The sequence below is a fragment of the Podarcis liolepis genome (genome assembly GCF_965112155.1).
Source record: "Podarcis liolepis genome assembly, chromosome: 7".
Taxonomy (NCBI): Eukaryota; Metazoa; Chordata; class Lepidosauria; order Squamata; family Lacertidae; genus Podarcis; species Podarcis liolepis.
In genome coordinates, this window is record NC_139561.1 from 46,487,431 (window position 1) to 46,509,858 (window position 22,428).

General features: G+C 46.0%; 2 protein-coding genes across 5 annotated transcripts; both read right to left on the minus strand.

Annotated features, from left to right (window-relative positions):
• Positions 1 to 175: 175 nt before the first annotated feature.
• Positions 176 to 12,405, minus strand: LOC310712132 (uncharacterized protein). Of its 2 annotated transcripts, none has more exons than XM_083514855.1 (6): positions 11,819 to 12,405; positions 9,231 to 9,282; positions 2,347 to 2,525; positions 1,360 to 1,518; positions 729 to 833; positions 176 to 304 (listed from the first exon to the last, which is right to left on the minus strand). In XM_083514855.1, the coding sequence occupies exons 1-6, from the start codon at positions 11,996 to 11,998 to the stop codon at positions 269 to 271; spliced, it is 711 nt and encodes a 236-aa protein (XP_083370981.1). In that variant the 5' UTR covers positions 11,999 to 12,405; the 3' UTR covers positions 176 to 268. The 2 variants fall into 2 exon arrangements, with proteins under 2 accessions (XP_083370981.1, XP_083370980.1); XM_083514854.1 differs by having other exon boundaries at positions 177 to 304; positions 2,338 to 2,525; positions 11,819 to 12,381.
• Positions 12,406 to 14,779: 2,374 nt separating this feature from the next.
• On the minus strand, positions 14,780 to 22,139 carry LOC310712142 (C-signal-like). Of its 3 annotated transcripts, none has more exons than XM_083514872.1 (6): positions 20,701 to 22,139; positions 19,024 to 19,075; positions 17,042 to 17,220; positions 16,064 to 16,222; positions 15,424 to 15,528; positions 14,780 to 14,986 (listed from the first exon to the last, which is right to left on the minus strand). In XM_083514872.1, exons 1-6 carry the CDS (start codon positions 20,905 to 20,907, stop codon positions 14,870 to 14,872), a joined length of 819 nt encoding a protein of 272 aa, XP_083370998.1. In that variant the 5' UTR covers positions 20,908 to 22,139; the 3' UTR covers positions 14,780 to 14,869. The 3 variants fall into 3 exon arrangements, with proteins under 3 accessions (XP_083370998.1, XP_083370999.1, XP_083370997.1); XM_083514873.1 differs by having other exon boundaries at positions 16,069 to 16,222; positions 17,033 to 17,220; positions 20,701 to 22,137; XM_083514871.1 differs by having other exon boundaries at positions 17,033 to 17,220; positions 20,701 to 22,135.
• Positions 22,140 to 22,428: the final 289 nt, after the last annotated feature.

Sequence of the window (22,428 nt, forward strand, 5' to 3'; positions counted from 1 at the left end):
GATGTTGTTGAACTACAGTTTTCATCATTCAGGCTGAAAGATCTTTCAATCCATGGTTAGTCCTTAAAAACAATTCTGCATGAAAACTAGTCCTCAATGGAACCTTCGGAAGGAAGAAAAGAGTCAAAAACATTTTTCCTTGAATCCCAGGTAGTTTATTGGATGCTCTCCCCATGGCATCGTGAAACAAATCCCTCACCAGGGTACTCTGCGTCCTTCCCAGTCCACAAAGGTACCGTTATCCACCTCAGAAAGTGTGGAGAGAACATTAATTATTCCTCTCTTCTACAGTCAGGTCCGCCTCCTGTGAAGAAAAATCTTGTATGTGAAGGACTTCTTAAGTCATTCTTGAGCATCAAACAGCAGAAGGCCTAGATGCTGTTGGATGTCTTGGTTATAGGATTTCAGTCTTCACATTAAACATTGCTTTATGAAAGACAACCAAGTGGCCATGCATGCCAAAGGATAGCAGTTCACTGTAAGGCCTCAGAGGACTATGCTTGCTTTTCCAGGAGCAATTTTGGATATTATTAGAAACACCAACTCATAGATGCTGCCTTCATTGCCCTTTTCTTGTGCTTTTAATACCTCCAAGCAGTGAAGGAAGGGGCACTGGAGCTACTCAGGCACCACCATCCAACTAAAAATGTCAAGCAATCTGTTAAAAGAAATATCATCCTATAGGGCTGTCCACCTTTTCCATGATTACAAAAGCCTTGAGCACTTACTTGCATGCCTTGAGTTTTTACCCAGCCAGGATGGATGCAAACACACAGAATCCCATAAGCTGGATATGTGAGTGACTGGCATTTGGTGAGCATGTTTAAAGCAGCCTACAAAGGAGAAAAAACAAACCATGAGCAGAGGGTGCATTGAACTGTGGGGAGCTGCTTAATATGAATTACTGCAAGGTGGCTAGAAAGGATTTGGAGGCAGAGAGGGTTTGTAAGAGAAACTGGACATCATTGAGCATTCCTGACACAAAAAACTAGCAACTTGGAAGTTATCTATCATGGACACCACTCTTGAACAAGATTTCTGACAGGCATTTGTGAGTGTTCCCCATGCTTGTGGGCTGCATCAGTTTGCTAACTGATATCTAGCTTTAGATGTTTGTTCTAAGTTCTGCAAGAAGAAAAGGACTGTACACGTTATTTATTTGTAGAAAACATCCTGGTATCTTCCCTTAATGCCATCCACTGTTTTAGGAAATGCAACATCCTCACAACAAAAGTTTGTCTCTCAACATTTATCCGTGGGCAATGCGTGATTATTGCCCAGATGCACACATACAGCTATCATTTGGAAAGATAGTCGCAGCTGGGCAGAGGAGGCTGCAGACAGTTTCACATAAGGTACCTTACTGCAGCGATAGGCAACAAGCTTCTTGCTTTCCCATAAATGCATAACTTCCATGGAGCCTGCAGCACTGGATGTATTGATAATGGCTGCCTTGCAGCAGCTCAGCCCTTCCTGGGGATATCTCTGAGCTGCCATCTTCAGCAGGGGCAGAAATGCCTAAAAGAGAATAGAGATCATGGCTGTTGTTAAGTCAATGAATGCAGCTATCCTAGGGCAGTGATACCAGAGGAAAGCACTGGATGCACTGTATAAAGTTGAAGGTATATATGAACAATGCTTGTAGCAGAATTAGGATTTCTGATCCAAAAATACTTTCTGTAAGCTTTTGCACAAGGAGTCCCGTAAGACTTAGCATACATTTAGAATTGTTTGAACACGCAGCTGGGCAACCTGTGCCCTGGCCTCATTTTATGCAGCCCCCAACAGGACCTGAAGCTGCTCTATTCTAAGGTCTCACCCATGTTTCTTCCTTCTAGTTCGCTTCTTGGCATTTTAAAGTTGTCCTTCCCCCACAACCTCTGCAATCTCTCTCTTTTACTATGTGTGTGCACAGCACACTAAGATAGGAAAGGCATTAATGTCATCTGTTTTCCAGAAAGTAGCCATATTGATCCATTCTATTAACAAAAATTGTTTGCATGTTCATGAGAGCAGCCCCATTAAACGTCTGCGGAAGGAAAGGTAGAAAGCATTCCTATTTTTATGCCAGACTGATGTTCAGTGACTGGTGGATCTATCAGTGTTGGTTTATCATTTTTCCTACCTTAAGTTCAATTCTCTGAATTTCCATATCAGATTGCAATTCTTTTCTTAAAATCCTCATGAAAATTACTTGCTCAAACAAATACAGCTTTTCTCCTACCCAGTCTGTTGCTTTTGTTTAATTCTCCCAAAGGGCCAGAAGATCACAGTTATTACCAGGGCAATAGGTAGTGAGTAAAGGGTTTTGCAGCCTCATGAAAAGCAAAAACTTACCTGGCTCACCTGAAGTGGCCCAATAGTATTGACGGCATATACATCTGCCATGTCCTTTGCATTTTCTTTCTCCAGGTCGCTTCCAGTAATAATACCAGCATTGTTCATCAGGAGGTTCAACCCACATTCTCCAACACACCTTTGCACTTGCTCCACAGCTGCCTTGATGCTCTGGAGGTCAGTGACATCTGCAGAATGACATTTCTTTGCCCTTAAGAACTGGGTGGTGTGGGGATGCCCAAGGGACTAATAAAAAGGCCCTTTTAAAACTGCCAAGGCAGGTGGCTTGGGGGGATCTTACAGATTACAAGTTTGAGAGGTGCTTTTCAGTCCACGTATTTGTCACCTTGGCCTGTCAGCTCTTTTTGTTAGCGTAGCAGCTACCACAGCCCACTTGAGGCGGAAGAACAAGTGCTTCTCTGAATCATGGAGGTGTGTGTGTTTTTACAGGGAGCACAGTGAGGGCCTGGTTTTTAAAAATGTTGGTGTTGTGTATTGAGTCAAAGGATTTTATATCTGTATTATTATTATTGTCTGCATTTGCATTAGGGTAAAGTAACTGCCTTTTGGTTCCAGAGGGTACAGCTACTATTGGTTCATTTAAGCTGCTGTATTTGGATCCTCTGTCTTATTGGTTCCCTCCAAAAGGCAGGACTGTGATTGCCTGATATTGTTCCGTCCAAAATGTATCCTTTCTTGCTAGTTCCCTGTCCCTATAAATGTAGCTTTCCTCTCCCCAGTCTTTAGTCTTGTTGCTTTAATAAAGAAGTGTTACTAGAGAACTGTCTCCAGCACATTATATCAAGAGAGCTGAAATCACAAACCCCACATCACAACAACTGGCGACGAAGGTGGGATCCGGAATACTGAGGAGCGGTTAAACGCAGCCCTGCCTCAGAGTCCGGATTGCAGCTAAGAACAAGACTCACTGGCCAGCTGAGAAGACGACCCTGCCCACAGGACAATGGAGAGTCCAAGGGTATTGGAGCCCTTCCAGCCATCAGAGCCCCACACGTGGGAAGACTACGTCGAACGCTTCGAGTTCTTCGCAGAGGCTCAAGGGATCACCGATGCCAGCAAAAGAAGGGCCACATTCCTGAGCTACTGTGGGCCTGAGACCTTCAAGCTGGCCAAGGCATTCCTTGCTCCAGCGAAGCTAAGTGAGACATCTCTCAAAGATATTCTTGCCTGTCTAACAAGCCACTTGGCGCCTACTGAGACCAAGATGGCTCGGTGGATGGAGTTTCATAAGAGGCAGCAGCATGCTGGGGAGCCTGTATCTGCATTTCTGGCTGAACTGCGGAAGCTCGCTCAGCACTGCGACTTCCAAAATCTGGAAGAGACTCTCCTGGATCGGTTTATCGGTGGTCTGAGCAGCCAGAAAGCCAGAAGACGCATGGTGGCTAAAGAAGAGGTTACCCTTGCTTCAGCCTTGAAGGAGGCCACCGCCACGGAGAATTATGAAAGAGAGGAGCTTGATGCCAGTCGCAAGGCCCCTAAGCCACAGATAGAAGTTGCGCATGCCATGGACGAGCTAGAGGCTACTCCGAGCCAGAGCCCAGTCCGTGGGGTCGAGTCAGTGTGTCAGGCCTGCACAGTGCACAAAGATCACCGAGGCAGGTGCCCAGGTTGTGGCGGAAACCATGAGCGGAAGAGTTGTCGTTTCTGGGTTGCTACGTGCTGGACGTGCGGGAAGACAGGTCACATCGCCAGGGTCTGTAGATCGGCGGCGTTGGGAGCGACAGGAGCACCTAGACCGGAGCATCGCAGACCGCCCACAGCAACCCATTTTCTAAAGGACTGCCACTACGTAACGGAGATCAACGGGAGGGTCGTGCAGTTCCCAGTGCAAGGCAAGGCACACGTCAAGGTGACGATTGAGGGTCAGCAGTGCAACATGGAGGTGGACTCCGGATCTGGATTCACTATCGTGTCGGACCAGACCGCGAGGACATTCTTCCCCAGGGGTAAGTTGCCCCCTCTGGAGCCCTTCCCGGCAACCTTGCAGTCATACTCAGCGGGCCGCATCCATGTTATGGGAATGTGTGCCGTGAGAGTACAGTTCCGGGACAAACAGGCTGTACTCAAACTGGTGATTGCGAAGGGCAGTCGCCCCAGTCTCCTGGGCACTGACTGGTTCCCCGCCCTGGGACTGAGTATATCAGGGCTTAATTCAATGCAAACCTGCCCTGAGATGAGCGAGGCATTATGCAAAGAATTTGCTGGTCTCTTTAATGGAAAACTGGGTTGTTATAAAGGGCCCCCCGTTGACTATGAGTTGGACCCTGGGGTGGCCCCAATCCGACTCAAACCAAGGCGAGTGCCATTTGCACTGCAACCCAAGATCGAAGCAGAGCTGGATAAATTGGTCAAGCAGGGAGTTCTCTCACCCGTGGACTCTGCTAAGTGGGAGACTCCAATCGTCACGCCCCTTAAAACAAATGGGGAAGTCAGGATCTGTGCAGATTACAAATGCACTATCAGTAAGGCACTCAGGGGAAACTCATACCCCATTCCAGTCGTATCACATCTGTTGGCTAAACTGGCTGGGGGCAAGGTGTTCGCCAAAATTGACCTGGCTCAAGCTTACCAACAGCTGCCAGTAACCCCACAATCAGCGGAAGCACAGACTATTGTCACACATAAAGGGGCGTTCAGAGTTAACAGATTACAATTTGGAGTTTGTGTGGCCCCAGGGATTTTTCAAGGGCTCATGGAACGCCTGTTAAGAGGTCTGCCGGGGGTCTTGCCATTTTTTGATGACGTTTTGATTGCTGGAAAAGACCCACAGGAACTGGTTGCGCGTGTTCGTGCAGTGTTGCTCAAGTTCAAGGAGGTGGGGTTGCAACTGAAAAAGGAAAAATGCAGTTTTGGGGTGCCAACGGTGGATTTCTTGGGGTTTAAAATTGATGCATCAGGCATCCACCCCACAGATGCTAAGATTAAGGCCATCATCGAGGCGCCACGACCACAGAACAAGACGGAGTTGCAGTCATTCCTGGGACTTATTAACTTTTATCATTCGTTCTTACCCCAGAAAGCTTCGGTAGCTGAACCATTACATAGACTGTTGCAGAAAAAGAATGTGTGGCGATGGGGGCAGGGGCAGCAGAAGGCTTTTGACTCCTTGCGAGGAATGCTGAGTAGCAGGAGCGTCCTTGCTCATTATGACGAGTCAAAGCCTCTGGTCCTGGCATGTGATGCCTCTCAATACGGCCTGGGGGCGGTGCTAAGTCATAGGGAACCGGATGGGTCGGAAAAGCCCATCTCTTTCTATTCCCGTACGTTGTCGCCCACGGAGCGCAACTATGCTCAAATTGACAAAGAGGCGCTTGCAATTGTGGCAGGAATCAAAAAGTTCCATGATTATGTGTACGGTCGCCATTTCTACATTGAAACGGACCACAAGCCACTGTTAGGGTTGTTCAACCCGAACAAACAAACGCCACAAATTCTCTCCCCCAGAATGTTACGTTGGTCTATATTCCTGAACGGGTTCCAGTACACCTTGACCCATGTGCCGGGGAAACGGTTGTGCCACGCTGATGCGCTGAGTCGATTGCCCCTTCCTGGCGGGAGCACTGAGGATCCTGCTCCAGCGGAGCACATAATGATGCTGGAAACACTTCCGGGGGGCTCCTGTAACGGCTACTGATATAGCTGAGAAAACGAGGAAAGATGCTGTTCTCTCCCGTGTGCTCACTTGGGTGGGGAGGGGGTGGCCAGGTGGTCCGCATGAAGACAAATTCAGGCCTTACGTGACTAGGCAGCACGAGTTGTCCATGCATAAGGGTTGTCTCCTGTGGGGAGATAGGGTGATCATCCCAGCACCACTGAGAAACAGGGTTCTTGAGACGCTTCACATGGGACACCCAGGAATGGTCAGGATGAAGTCGCTAGCCCGATGTTATGTGTGGTGGCCTGGAATGGACCAGAACATAGAACAATGGGTACGAACATGCAAGGCATGCCAAGAGGTGCGGCAGAAGTGGCCAGAGCACCAGTCCACTGGTGGGAGCAGTCCAGATCTCCCTGGAGCCGGCTGCACTTAGATTTTGCTGGGCCATTCCAAGGAAAGGTCCTTTTGGTTATCGTTGATGCATATTCCAAATTGTTAGAAGTGGCGATGGTCCCTAGCATGGCATCAGCTGCCGTACTCAAGGTGTTGAGGCAGCTGTTTGCAACCCACGGGTTACCTGAGACCATTGTATCAGATGATGGGGCAGCTTTTGTATCCCAAGAATTCAGGGCATTCTTGGCTGATAACTTCATAAGAGGGGTCACATCCGCGCCCTTTCACCCATCCTCCAATGGGCAGGCTGAGCGCATGGTAAGAACAGCCAAAGAATCCATTGCGTGCTTAATGGAGGGTAACTGGTCAGCTCGCATCGCGCAAATGTTATTTTTGCAGCATGCGACGCCGTGTACCGCGACGGGCAAGTCGCCAGCTGAGCTGCTCTTGGGTAGGAGACTGGTAACGGTGCTGGATTATGTCCACCCGGATAAAATGCCAAACCGTAATTCAAGAGCAACCCCCCAGGCTGAGACTGACACAACAAGGTATCTCGCCCCTGAAGATCTGGTCTGGGTGAGGAACTATTCACGAGGTTCGCGGTGGGTGGCTGGTGTGGTCACCCGGGCTAGTGGACCTGTGTCCTATTATGTGACCTTGGAAAATGGGCAAGTGTGGAAGAGACATATAGATCAGCTGAGGCGCCGGGCACTCAGCAGGGAGGAGCCAGATAATTCATCCCTGGCTAACGACGCAGAGCTGCAAGACCAGAGTGAAAATGGCCCAGAGGTGCAGTCACCAGGGGCTTTAACAAATGAACCAGGGTCTGCTAGTCCTCACGATGACGAGGTACAGATAGGGGACCCTGAGATGTCTGGGACTCCATCTGTTCCTGACGAAACCCCTAGAGCAGCCCCTCTACCACAGGTAACACCCAATCCAGAACCTGCAACACCTGTTGTCAGGAGATCAAGTAGAAGTTGTAGGACCCCACAGTACCTGAGAGATTACGTCTGCTGTGCTCACTAGGGGGGGAGGGGTGTTGTGTATTGAGTCAAAGGATTTTATATCTGTATTATTATTATTGTCTGTATTTGCATTAGGGTAAAGTAACTGCCTTTTGGTTCCAGAGGGTACAGCTACTATTGGTTCATTTAAGCTGCTGTATTTGGATCCTCTGTCTTATTGGTTCCCACCAAAAGTCAGGACTGTGATTGCCTGATATTGTTCCGTCCAAAATGTATCCTTTCTTGCTAGTTCCCTGTCCCTATAAATGTAGCTTTCCTCTCCCCAGTCTTTAGTCTTGTTGCTTTAATAAAGAAGTGTTACTAGAGAACTGTCTCCAGCATGTTATATCAAGAGAGCTGCAGTTTGCACCACATTCATATCACTCTGTCAGAAAATGAGCTAAAAGCAAGGCAATTGCAAGGCCAAAGTACTTAATGTAGGTGGAATTCAGAGAGAAAAATTTGGCAACACTTTACTGTGTGTAATTTAGGGAGAAAGCTGTGGGGAAATTTTGTCTCTCTCAGTTCAGGCCTTGCATATACTGTAGCAAGAAGACATTCAGCCAAAGGTACCTATAGAAGAAAACTGCTTAGGCTGCTTTGCATGCTTCCTAATCAACACCTCCACCCAGCTGATTCATAACTAATTGACTTCAACACTAACATAAGGTTACCACACGTCCCTGTTTCCGGGGACAGTCCCTGGATTTACAATCAGTCCCCTGACAAAATCCTATCATTCCTATTGAAGTTGAAAAGTGTCCCCGGATTCATTTAAAATAATCTGGTAACCTTATACTAACATAATTAACTTTTATGAAGCACACTGAATGATCCCTGCAGTTTCACTTCCAACATTTTATTCTTTACTTTTTATGAAATATTTGGGACAATTAGACACATAGAAGGTAAAGCTGAGCCCTAAACAAGGCCACTGTGAGTCCCAAGTACAGTAGTACCTCAGGTTAAGTACTTAATTCGTTCCAGAGGCCCATTCTTAAACTGAAACTGTTCTTAACCTGAGGTACCACTTTAGCTAACGGGGCCTCCCGCTGCTGCTGCTGCGCCACAGGCATGATTTCTGTGCTCATCCTGAAGCAAAGTTCTTAACCTGAGGTAATATTTCTGGGTTAGTGGAGTCTGTAACCTGAAGCATATGTAACCTGAAGCGTATGTAACCCGAGGTACCAATGTATAGGGGAATCCCCACGTATGTATGGGTTTTGCAGCAGCACTTGTGCAAGTCCACCCTGTTCTGCCTCTGACCTATTCTGACCCCCTTCTGCCGTTCTGCCCCCTCCCTGCCCCTTGAGGTGCCAAAAATGATGTGTACATCAGTGGTTGTGCGTCAGTGGAGAGGTGCCTGAACTTTATTCTGTGGACTATGGTAACATACGAGGGGTTGTGGTACCTGTTCTGGAAGCCTTGTCTTTCTGTGTCATATTGCTTCTATATGAATTCACAGACACAGAAAAGTAGAGTACCCATAAGAGACAGCGTTAGCCCATGCCTTTGTAAGCCATTTTGGAAAGTTCCTTTATGGCTCTTCAATTGTTGCTGAACTACAACTCTCATCAGTCCCAGAAAACATGGTCAATGGCCAAGGATGATGGGAGTTGTAGTTCTGCAACATATGGTGGTCCAAACCTTCCCCACACATCTATTATGTGATGATATGGATAGAGACTACATATAGGTGCATCTCATTTCAAAGCTTCAGTGAAGTTGTGGGAAGAATCAAATGTACTTATCACTGATATTCTGTAACAGGGGAGCAAGTCATCTTGTTTTCCAGTTACTGCTTTGTGGATTGTACTGGTTTCCACTGGTGCTGGGAATGTCTATTCATCCCACACTTGGAACGTGAGACTTACCCAGCTGCAGCACCACCAGATTCTGATGCTGGCATGCCAACTCCTTTATTTCCTGTCAAAAAAGAAATGTTTTACCTCCTTGATTAAACTGGAACTAGGCAGCAAGAGAGACCCAGAGCCTTAGAGCTGGTTCCTGAAAATGCTTAGCAGAGTAACAGACACTTAGGAATCTCACTCAGAGCAAACCCTTGCCAGGATAACATCCTCCTCTCCAATATTAATAGGGTGAGCACACCATCAGAGATGGACAGAAAACCTGGGGCAAGGAAAAGTGGTAAGGAGTCTGAAAGTCCTCATTCTCCTCCTCCCTCCTAGGCGGGCTCCCTCTATGCAGGCTTCGTAACTCTCCCAAGACCACAGCCTCTTTCTCACCAGGTCATACCCCTCACTGGCATTGCTCTACACCCTCCTCAATGCTTTTGCTGAATTAAGTTTCAACACCTTTTTAAGCCGTTTACCAGCAGAGGAGAGTATTGGCTGTCAGGAAATAAATTAATCCCTTAAACCCCAAGTCAATTCCATGCAGGATTTTTATCTCTTTTAACAGTCTAGTTCCTTCAAAGTAACTTTGTAATAATGCCAAAAATAGATCAGTGTCTATTTTTACCAGGCTGCCTTACACTCCCTTGTGCCTCCTCAATAACATTTCTCTGTAGAGATTATGGGTATAATCATAGAGACCTTAAGGTATGGTTACCAGATGTCCCCAGATTTACAAATCTGTCCCCGGACAAAATCCGCCCCCAGAATGTCCCTGGATTTCATTTAATGTCCCTGAATTTATATTTTAAATGTTGTAGATTTATTACTAGGGAATGAATGTTGTGTGAATGGTTCAACGGCACAAGACACATCATATGGGGATTACCGGCGAGGCAAAATGGCGGGTGCCACAGCAGCGAGTAGCTCCTGAAGCCAGCCAGAGCCAACTGCACTACCAGGCTGGGTTCAGGCTGCTGAGACTGCTGCTGCCACTGCCGAGGGGGAACCAGGGATGCCCGGCTGTCAACTGGGGAATAATAATAATAATAATAATAATAATAATAATAATAATAATTTATTATTTATACCCCGCCATCTGGCTGGGCTTCCCCAGTGACACCCACACACACCCACACACACCGGTGACCCAAATCAAGCCAGCAGCGGGAGCACCCGGCCGACTGCCCATCAGTGCTCCGGGGCCAGGAAAACCCCGGAGACAATGCAGGGAGAAGGAGGAGAGGAGAAGGAGAAGGAAGAAAAAGTGGAAGGAGAAAAAAGAGGGGACCCCTGACCTTGCCGCGCTGCTGCCGCTGCTGAGGAAGACAGGTAGGAGAGCACCGGGAGGGCAAGGACACGTGGCCAAGCCCAGGCCCGACCCGAGCGTACTCCACAGTGGCTAGCACTCCAAGAGAGAGGCCGGAGCACAGAGGAAGCCCGTGCAACAGAGGAGACCACAGATTTATTTTTTTTAATACCTTAAAAAAAAAAAAACTTTCACACCCTCTTTTCAGGAAAAAAAAAAGTTTCCCCAGATTCTTTAAAACAAATCTGGTAATCTTACCTTAAGGACTTGTGAGCCAGGATTAAAGTCTTAATAAAATGATTAAAAAGTCATTCTTAGGAAAAAGGTTCTATCTTATGAATGGTTACATCCAAAGGAGCTAATAGAGAAATTTTAAAAAGACCAATGCATCCTACTAGCCTTTAAATAAAACAGTGTCCTAACAGCTGAAGTCTTACACTGGAATTTATGTTGATCCTCCACGGTTTCCCTTCAGTACATTCCTCTGTGGGCAACTTTCTGGGGGCCATATGCTAGTGGTGTGGGGGGGTCAGAAGCAAAAGTGGGCCAGGCAACAGATATGGCTGCTGCCCTTGTACATGCCACTGATGCAAAAGTCTACATACATCTCTCTCCATCCTCCATCAGAACAAGTAAAAGGCACTGTGACAGTACAAGGGCATATTTCAGTCAGGCAAAATGATAATTGCTGGATAAACCAGTCTACAGGTGGAATTAGAGTGATAGAGATCTTCTTTTATGTCCCTCCCCATTAATCTATGCTGTAATTTTCGAAGACTATTATCATATAGCAGCTCAGCTGACTGCTAAGAGACAGCACTGTGACCTACAGCTTTTTACAGATAGGTAGTCGTGTTGGTCTGCCATAGTCAAAATAAAAAAGTTCCTTCCAGTAGCACCTTAAAGACCAACTAAGTTAGTTCTTGGTATGAGCATGCACACGAAAGCTCATACCAAGAACTAACTTAGTTGGTCTTTAAGGTGCTACTGGAAGGAACTTTTTTATTTTGACTACAGCTTTTTGGCAGCCTTGTGAGAGCTGCTGGCCCATCACAGCAGTGTTGAGAGCAGCAGACAAGGCAGGCAGTGGGCAACTCAGATGAGCCACTAAAAACAGTCACACCAGAGCAGGGCAGCCGCTGGTGAAACCAAAGGCCCAACAGCATTCTCTCCAACCGAGTGCCTTCCAGATGTTTCGGACTACAACTCCCATCAACCCCATCCAGCACACAAAGCTGACATTACATTCTTACAACATAGTAACATCACTACTCTCTTATGCTACATTCCTGGTCCTCACCTTGCTTTCTGGTCCATCCAGGTCTAAGGTAGTAGCAAAGACCCACTGAGGTGGAGTTGGCAGCCTCAGAAACTGCTTCACCAGACCCAGGCCAATTCCCGAATTGGATCCTGTCACCAGAACACTCTGAACAGGGAAATCTGTTGCCATCCCCTTGGAGTTGCAGCCTTTGGCTTCCATGCTTGTAACGCTTGCCTCAAAGAATGTCGGGTCGTCACATGCGATGCTTTTATGGGAAGTAGGCACCTCCTTTAATTTTCAGATAATCTTATGCTGGATGCTACACCTCATTTGCTGACTAGCTCATTGGCCACTTCCGTGTTTTAACAACAACAACCTCATTAGCACAGGAAAAATGAAGAAGCATGATGGCATTATGGTATAGAGGACAGACAGTTCCAAATTAAAACCTTCAGTCAATCTCTCAGCCTGTTTGGCTTTGCAGGGTTGTTATGAAAATTTAAAAATGGGGTGAAGCAAATCACTATGTATCCTGAGTTCATTAGTGAAAAAGTACTAAAAAAGCATACCGTGTCACTAGGGAATATTATAACCAGGATATAAAAACTAACCAGAGAGGGAATGGCATAAGCAGTGGCATAGGAAGAAGAAGAGGAGGAGGAGGAGGGGTTTGGATTTGATATCCCACTTTATCACTACCTGAAGGAGTCTCACAGCGGCTAACATTCTCCTTTCCCTTCCTCCCCCACCACAAACACTCTGTGAGGTGAGTGAGGCTGAGAGACTTCAAAGAAGTGTGACTGGCCCAAGGTCACCCAGCAGCTGCAGGTGGAGGAGCGGAGACACGAACCCGGTTTCCCAGATTACAAGTCTACCGCTCTTAACCACTACACCACACTGGCTCCCTTCCCTTCGAAGGCACCCTTTGCGCTCCGCCCTCCTCGGGCACACCCCATGCGCCCACCCCGGGCTGCATGGGCACATGCTCCGCCGCTGGACAGAAGAGGCCCTCAATACTCTCTCTGACCACACCCTTCCCTAACTCTTCTTCACAATCTCCTCAACAGCTTTTGCGTGGCTGCAACATGTCCTTGAGCAGTGATGATAGGTCCCCCTTGCTTGGACAGAGGAAGTGTGTGTTACGTGAATCCCAATCTCAGACCAGTGAGAGACTTCATGGCAGGTGCACCATCCTTGTGGGGTCATGGGCAGGCTCCAATGGACCCCACACTGGGCCCAAGGGGAACCCGGCACACCTGGGTCATGGGTGCTATTGCTTCCCTTGGGCCCAGTTTCTTTGGAATAGTATCACTGAAGAATGTGGTATCTTTTTGACAATGGTTTTATTTACGCATACAAACCCTCTGAGTGTCCCTATTTTCCAGGGACAGTCCCAGATTACAGAAGCCATTGTTGTTTCTGATTTGCTCCTGGACCAGAATGCCCCTCCTTTCCTTAGGCTATCCCTATTTTCATCAGAGAAATGCTGGGAGAGTATGGAGTTATGCGACCCCCAAGCCAAGGAGATAGGTAACTATACAGAACAAGCTTTAGAAGACAACAACTAGAAGACAGCCCTGTGTAGGGAAGTATTTTTTTTAATGTTTAATATTTTATTATGTTTTTATATATGTTGGAGGGACGCGGGTGGCGCTGTGGGTAAAAGCCTCAGCGCCTAGGGCTTGCCGATCGAAAGGTCGGCGGTTCGAATCCCCGCGGCGGGGTGCGCTCCCGCTGCTCGGTCCCAGCGCCTGCCAACCTAGCAGTTCGAAAGTACCCCCGGGTGCAAGTAGATAAATAGGTACCGCTTACCAGCGGGAAGGTAAACGGCGTTCCGTGTGCTGCGCTGGCTCGCCAGATGCAGCTTTGTCACGCTGGCCACGTGACCCGGAAGTGTCTCCGGACAGCGCTGGCCCCCGGCCTATAGATGTGAGATGGGCGCACAAACCCCAGAGTCTGTCAAGACTGGCCCGCTCGGGCAGGGGTACCTTTACCTTTACCTATATATGTTGGAAGCTGCCCAGAGTGGCTGGAGCAACCAGGTCAGATGGGCAGGGTATAACTAATTAATAGTAGTAGTAGCATGGAATAGGATGTCTCTATTTTCATCACATAAATGTTGGAGGGTATGCAAAATAAACACAACCAGAGCACAAGATGAAGGGCTCACAGCATCACTGCTACATCAGATCTTGCTCCATCAGGTCCCTAGGGAGATCCCCCAAAGGTTTGGTTTCAGCACTGAGAGGAAGTCAAGCCTCTGTGTCTTCCCAGCTGCAGACAAGACAAAGGCCAACCTACTGTTCTCTTGCCTCCAGGATGATGAGTCCAGCCACGTGTGTGAGATCTGGCTACCCTTCCTTGTAGAGACAGCACTAGCTCCTTTTTCTATGACAACACGCCCATACTTGCTCAAGTCTTTAGGCATATAAAAGGACGCTGAGCAGGGTCAGGTTGATCTTTTACAAAGAAACTGGTTCAGGCACTTCAGCTCCTACTACAGGCTCCCATCGTCCAGATAAAGAACCACAGGCTTTGGAGGGGACCTTAACACATAATCCAAACCAACCCCCTGCTCCTACAACAGCGAGTTGCACGCACTAAATACCTCTGGCCTTTGTATGTAGCCTTCTTTACCAGAGATGGGGAATCTGTGGCCCTCCAGATCTTGTTGAACCACAGTTTTCATCATTCTGACCATTGGCCATGCTGGCTTGGGCTGATGGGAGACGCAGTCCAACAACACCCAGAGGACACAACTTCCCCATCCTGTTCCATGGAAGGTAATATTCACAACCTTGCCCTGCCCACTTTTGCCTTTGTCTCACCAGTGCCACCCACACCCACCTGGCATTGGCATCCAGCCCCCACAAGGGGGCTCCTGAGGGAATGTGACCCTCAGACTGAAAGATCTTTCAATCCATGGCTAGTCCTTAAAAACAATTCTGCGTGATAACTAGTCTTCAATGGAACCTTCTGAAGGAAGAAGAGAGTCAAAAACATTTTTCCTTGAATCCCAGGCAGTTTATTAGATGCTCTCTAGGCAGAATCCTAGTGTGTTAAACCCCCTGGCATCGTGAAACAAATCCCTCACCAGGGTAATCTGCGTCCTTCCCAGTCTACAAAGGTACCGTTATCCACCTCAGAAAGTGTGGAGAGAACATGAATTATTCCTCGTGTACTCTCTTCTACAGTCAGGTCCGGCTCCTGTGAAGAAAAATATTGTAAGTGAAGGATTTATTAAGTTCGGAAAAAGTCATTCTTGAGCATCAAATAGCAGAAGGCATAGATGCTGTTGGATGTCTTGGTTATAAGATTTCAGTCTTAAACATTAAACATTGCTTTATGAAAGACAACCAAGTGGCCATGCATGCCAAAAGATAGCAGTTCACTGTAAGGCCTCAGAGGACTATGCTTGCTTTTCCAGGAGCAATTCTGGATATTATTAGAAGCCCCAACTCATAGATGCTGCCTTCATTGCCATTTTCTTGTGCTTTTAATACCTCCAAGCAGTGAAGGAAGGGGCACTGGAGCTACTCAGGCACCACCTTCCAACTAAAAATGTCAAGCAATCTGTTAAAAGAAATATCATCCTATAGGGCTGTCCACCTTTTCCATGATTACCAAAAGACGTGAGCACTTACTTGCCTGCCTAGAGTTTTTACCCAGCCAGGATGGATGCAAACACACAGAATCCCATAAGCTGGATACGTGACTGACTGGCATCTGGTGAGCATGTTTAAAGCAGCCTACAAAGGAGAAAAAACAAACCATGAGCAGAGGGTGCATTGAACTGTGGGGAGCTGCTTAATATGAATTACTGCAAGGTGGCTAGAAAGGATTTGGAGGCAGAGAGGGTTGTAAGAGAAACTGGACATCATTGAGCATTCCTGACACAAAAACTAGCAACTTGGAAGTTATCTATCATGGACACCACTCTTGAACAAGATTTTTGACAGGCATTTGTGAGTGTTCCCCATGCTTGTGGGCTGCATCAGTTTGCTAACTGATATCTAGCTTTAGATGTTTGTTCTAAGTTCTGCAAGAAGAAAAGGACTGTACACGTTATTTATTTGTAGAAAACATCCTGGTATCTTCCCTTAATGCCACCCAAAGTTTTAGAAAATGCAACATCCTCACAACAAAAATTTGTCTCTCAACATTTATCTGTGGGCAATACGCTCTTATTGCCCAGATTCACACATACAGCTATCATTTGGAAAGATAGTCGCAGCTGGGCAGGGGAGGGAGCAGACAGTTTCGCATGGATTTCACATAAGGTACCTTACTGCAGCGATAGGCAACAGCCATCTTTCTTTCCCATGCCAAAATAAGTTCAATGGAGCCTGCAGCACTGGATGTATTGATAATGGCTGCCTTGCAGCAGCTCAGCCCTTCCTGGGGATATCTCTGAGCTGCCATCTTCAGCAGGGGCAGAAATGCCTAAAAGAGAATAGAGATCATGGCTGTTGTTAAGTCAATGAATGCAGCTATCCTAGGGCAGTGATACCAGAGGAAAGCACTGGATGCACTGTATAAAGTTGAAGGTATATATGAACAATGCTTGTAGCAGAATTAGGATTTCTGATCCAAAAATACTTTCTATAAGCTTTTGCACAAGGAGTCCCGTAAGACTTAGCATACATTTAGAATTATTTGAACACACAGCTGGGCAACCTGTGCCCTGGCCTCATTTTATGCAGCCCCCAACAGGACCTGAAGCTGCTCTATTCTAAGGTCTCACCCATGTTTCTTCCTTCTAGTTCGCTTCTTGGCATTTTAAAGTTGTCCTTCTCCCACAACTTCTGCAATCTCTCTCTTTTACTATGTGTGTGCACAGCACACTAAGATAGGAAAGGCATTAATGTCATCTGTTTTCCAGAAAGTAGCCATATTGATCCATTCTATTTAAAAAAATTGTTTTCATGTTCATGAGAGCAGCCCCATTAAACTTCTGGGGAAGGAAAGGTAGAAAGCATTCCTATTTTTATGCCAGACTGATGTTCAGTGACTGGTGGATCTATCAATGTTGGTTTATCATTTTTCCTACCTTAAGTTCAATTCTCTGAATTTCCATATCAGATTGCAATTATTTTCTTAAAATCCTCATGAAAATTAATTGCTCAAACAAATACTGCTTTTCTCCTACCCAGTCTGTTGCTTTTGTTTAATTCTCCCAAAGGGCCAGAACATCTGTTTGTACCAGGGCAATAGGTAAAGGGTCTTGCAGCCCCATGAAAAGCAAAAACTTACCTGGCTCACCTGAAGTGGCCCAATAGTATTGACGGCATATACATCTGCCATGTCCTTTGCATTTTCTTTCTCCAGGTCGCTTCCAGTAATAATACCAGCATTGTTCATCAGGAGGTTCAACCCACATTCTCCAACACACCTTTGCACTTGCTCCACAGCTGCCTTGATGCTCTGGAGGTCAGTGACATCTGCAGAATGACATTTCTTTGCCCTTAAGAACTGGGTGGTGTGGGGATGCCCAAGGGACTAATAAAAAGGCCCTTTTAAAACTGCCAAGGCAGGTGGCTTGGGGGGATCTTACAGATTACAAGTTTGAGAGGTGCTTTTCAGTCCACTTATTTGTCCCTTGGCCTGTCAGCTCTTTTTGTTAGCGTAGCAGCTACCACAGCCCACTTGAGGCGGAAGAACAAGTGCTTCTCTGAATCATGGAGGTGTGTGTGTTTTTACAGGGAGCACAGTGAGGGCCTGGCTTTTAAAAATGTTTGCATCATATTCATATCACTCCGTCAGAAAATGAGCTCAAAGCAAGGCAATTGTAAGGCCAAAGTACTTAATGTAGGTGGAATTCAGAGAGAAAAATTTGGCAACACTTTACTGTGTGTAATTTAGGGAGAAAGCTGTGGGGAAATTTTGTCTCTCTCAGTTCAGGCCTTGCATATACTGTAGCAAGAAGACATTCAGCCAAAGGTACATATAGAAGAAAACTGCTTAGGCTGCTTTGCATGCTTCCTAATCAACACCTCCACCCAGCTGATTCATAACTAATTGACTTCAACACTAACATAAGGTTACCACACGTCCCTGTTTCCGGGGACAGTCCCTGGATTTACAATCAGTCCCCTGACAAAATCCTATCATTCCTATTGAAGTTGAAAAGTGTCCCCGGATTCATTTAAAATAATCTGATAACCTTATACTAACATTATTAACTTTTATGAAGCACACTGAATGATCCCTGCAGTTTCCCTTCCAACATTTTATTCTTTACTTTTTATGAAATATTTGGGACAATTAGACACATAGAAGGTAAAGCTGAGCCCTAAACAAGGCCACTGTGAGTCCCAAGTACAGTAGTACCTCAGGTTAAGTACTTAATTCGTTCCAGAGGCCCATTCTTAAACTGAAACTGTTCTTAACCTGAGGTACCACTTTAGCTAACGGGGCCTCCAGCTGCTGCTGCGCCACAGGCATGATTTCTGTGCTCATCCTGAAGCAAAGTTCTTAACCTGAGGTAATATTTCTGGGTTAGTGGAGTCGGTAACCTGAAGCATATGTAACCTGAAGCGTATGTAACCCGAGGTACCAATGTATAGGGGAATCCCCACGTATGTATGGGTTTTGCAGCAGCACTTGTGCAAGTCTACCCTGTTCTGTCTCTGACCTATTCTGCCCCCCTTCTGCCCTGTTCTGCCCCCTCCCTGCCCCTTGAGGTGCCAAAAATGATGTGTACATCAGTGGTTGTGCATCAGTGGAGAGGTGCCTGAATTTTATTCTGTGGACTATGGTAACATACAAGGGGTTGTGGTACCTGTTCTGGAAGCCTTGTCTTTCTGTGTCATATTGCTTCTATATGAATTCACAGACACAGAAAAGTAGAGTACCCATAAGAGACAGCGTTAGCCCATGCCTTTGGTAAGCCATTTAGAAAGTTCCTTTATGGCTCTTCAATTGTTGCTGAACTACAACTCTCATCAGTCCCAGAAAACATGATCAATGGCCAAGGATGATGGGAGTTGTAGTTCCGCAAACATATGGTGGGCCAAACCTTCCCCACACATCTATTATGTGATGATATGGATAGAGACTACATATAGGTGCATCTCATTCAAAGCTTCAGTGAAGTTGTGGGAAGAATCAAATGTACTTATCACTGATATTCTGTAACAGGGGAGCAAGTCATCTTGTTTTCCAGTTACTGCTTTGTGGATTGTACTGGTTTCCACTGGTGCTGGGAATGTCTATTCATCCCACACTTGGAATGTGAGACTTACCCAGCTGCAGCACCACCAGATTCTGATGCTGGCATGCCAACTCCATTATTTCCTGTCAAAAAAGAAATGTTTTACCTCCTTGATTAAACTGGAACTAGGCAGCAAGAGAGACCCAGAGCCTTAGAGCTGGTTCCTGAAAATGCTTAGCAGAGTAACAGACACTTAGGAATCTCACTCAGAGCAAACCCTTGCCAGGATAACATCCTCCTCTCCAATATTTATAGGGTAAGCACACCATCAGAGATGGACAGAAAACCTGGGGCAAGGAAAAGTGGTAAGGAGTCTGAAAGTCCTCATTCTCCTCCTCCCTCCTAGGCGGGCTCCCTCTATGCAGGCTTCGTAACTCTCCCGAGACCACAGCCTCTTTCTCACCAGGTCATACCCCTCACTGGCATTGCTCTACACCCTCCTCAATGCTTTTGCCTGACTGAAATATGCCCTTGTACTGTCACAGTGCCTTTTACTTGTTCTGATGGAGGATGGAGAGAGGTGTATGTAGACTTTTGCATCAGTGGCATGTACAAAGGCAGCAGCCATATCTGTTGCCTGGCCCACTTTTGCTTCTGACCCCCCCCCCCACACCACTAGCATATGGCCCCCAGAAAGTTGCCCACAGAGGAATGTACTGAAGGGAAACCGTGGAGGATCAACATAAATTCCAGTGTAAGACTTCAGCTGTTAGGACACTGTTTATTTAAAGGATCGTAGGATGCATTGGTCTTATTTTAATTTCTCTATTAGCTCCTTTGAGGATCGCTTTGTTTGAATGTAACCATTCATAAGATAAAACCTTTTTCCTAAGAAATACTTTTTAATCATTTTATTAAAACTTTAATCCTGGCTCACAAGTCCTTAAGGTAAGGTTACCAGATTTTTTCCAAAGAATCTGGGGAAACTTTTTTTTTTTTGAAAAGAGGGGGTGAAAGTTATTTTTTAAAAAATATATATATATATAAAATCTCTTCTGTGGTCTCCTCTGTCGTGCGGCCTTCCTCTGTGCCTGCTCTCTTGGAGCGCTAGCCACTGTGGAGTAGGCTTGGGTCAGGCCTGGGCTTGGCCACGTGTCCTTGCCCTCCTGGTGCTCTCCTACCTGTCTTCCTCAGCAGTGGACTGTCCCCAGGAAATGGGGACGTCTGGTAACCATACCTTCAGGTCTCTATGATTATACCCAGCCTACACTACAAAGAAATGTTATTGAGGAGGCACAAGGGAGTGTTAGGCAGCCTGGTAGAAATAGACACTGATCTATTTCTGGCAGAGAAAGGATAACTGGAAGGGAGGGCAGACAAAGGGGCACATTTGGGTTGGCCTTTCTTCCACACAGGGCTCATGGTGCAGTTGTGGAGCACTGGCAGTTACAAAAACCTGAAAACAATTACCGTAGTTTAGCATCTATAGTTAAGCTTAAACCAAAACCTTACTTTTTAAAGAAAAAAACCAAAGGTAAGGACTTTCAGACCAAAGGCCCACTCAGTCCTGCCTCTTGATCTCACAACCAGATGGCAATGGGAAACCTGCAAGCAGGTCATGAGTGCAACAGCATTCTCTCCAACCGAGTGCCCTCCAGATGTTTCGGACTACAACTCCCATCAACCCCATCCGGCACACAAAGCTGACATTACATTCTTACAACATAGTAACATCTCTACTCTCTTATGCTACATTCCTGGTCCTCACCTTGTTTTCTGGTCCATCCAGGTCTAGGGTAGTAGCAAAGACCCACTGAGGTGGAGTTGGCAGCCTCAGAAACTGCTTCACCAGACCCAGGCCAATTCCCGAATTGGATCCTGTCACCAGAACACTCTGAACAGGGAAATCTGTCGCCATCCCCTTAGAGCTGCAGCCTTTGGCTTCCATGCTTGTAACGCTTGCCTCATAGAGCATCCTGTCGTCACATGCGATGCTTTTATGGGAAGTAGGCACCTCCTTGATCTTCAGATAATCTTATGCTGGATGCTACACCTCATTTGCTGACTAGCTCATTGGCCACTTCCGTGTTTTAACAACCTCATTAGCAATGGAAAAATTGCTATGAAAGATTGTTATGAAGATTTAAAAAACAGGGTGAAGCAAATAACTATGTACTCCAAGTTCATTAGTGAAAGAATGTGAAAAAATGATAAAAAAGCACACCATGTCACTATTAACCAGCATATAAAAACTAACCCAATGTCAGGGACTGGGCAAAGGAGAAATGGTGGAGATCGTCTCCCCAGCCTGACACTTCCAGAGAAGAAGACAATTCAGATTTACAACGGTTTGAGGGTGGTCACAGCTCAGAGGAAGATGAGGGGGAAAGTTATGTTCAGGCCACATCCCCATACATGTTTTTGTACCTTCTCCTTAGCTTCCTTTACATCTGTAAAATTAAAATACTATTTTCAAACACTTACGAGATGAAAGCTTGTTACTCTAAAGAGCTTTTGACATGCATGTTAGCTGCAGCTAGGTTTTCAATAGCCTAGCAAAGGAAAACCTTGAAAGATCTGCATTTGGCTGTGTGGCGTAAGAACTTGCGGAAGTCATTGTGGGGGGAAATTGCACATAAATTCTGTGCTTCCAGTGGGTTGGAGGATCCAGGAGGATTTTATGGCTTCTGGTGGGATTTTATTTCCTATGCTTTGGATTTAGATGCTCAACATTTATCATCCACATTAGCTCGTGAAATATGGATGTCTTGATTTATATTGATGTGTCATCATTTCTTTCTCTTACTATTTATTGCTTGTTTGCTTTATATATGGTATGATGCAACATCCTGTTACTGCACTTATGGGTTGTTAATAGTGTTAATAAGGTTGTTGTTGTTGTTTTAAGTCCACAAGATTGGAATAAGGTAAGTGAACACTACTAATAAAGGTCATTTAAACTGGTCTGGCAGGTGATTTCAAGGCTACTACTAAAACAAGGCTGCATTTTCAGTTGCATTCTAACTTATATTTTAATCAACTGTTTGTTTGTTTGGTTTTTTGTTGTTGTTGTTAATGTTTTTACTGTATTTATATTCGGTGTTAGCCGCCCTGAGCCTGGTCTTGGCTGGGGAGGGCATGGTATAAATAAAAAATGATGATGATGATGATGTTAGAAAATTTAGAAAACAGATAAGGGAGATGCTCTAATTGCTCTACTAGTTAGGGTGGCAGCTACCACACCCCAGCAGGAGAGGGAGAACAACTACTCCTAAGTAAGAAGTCTGTTGAGAGCGTGTGAGCACTTCCAGGTGAACTACGGTATATATTTTTATTTTTCCTTAATAATAAGGAATAGTAAATGACACAAATAAATAGACCAGGTCTCCTCATGTCATCTGTATATCACAGAAAGCACAGTAAGTTTGCAGTAATATCTGCAACCTGTGGTTCATTATTAGTGGTCAACTTGAAAGTTCATGGTTCGTGAGTTGGT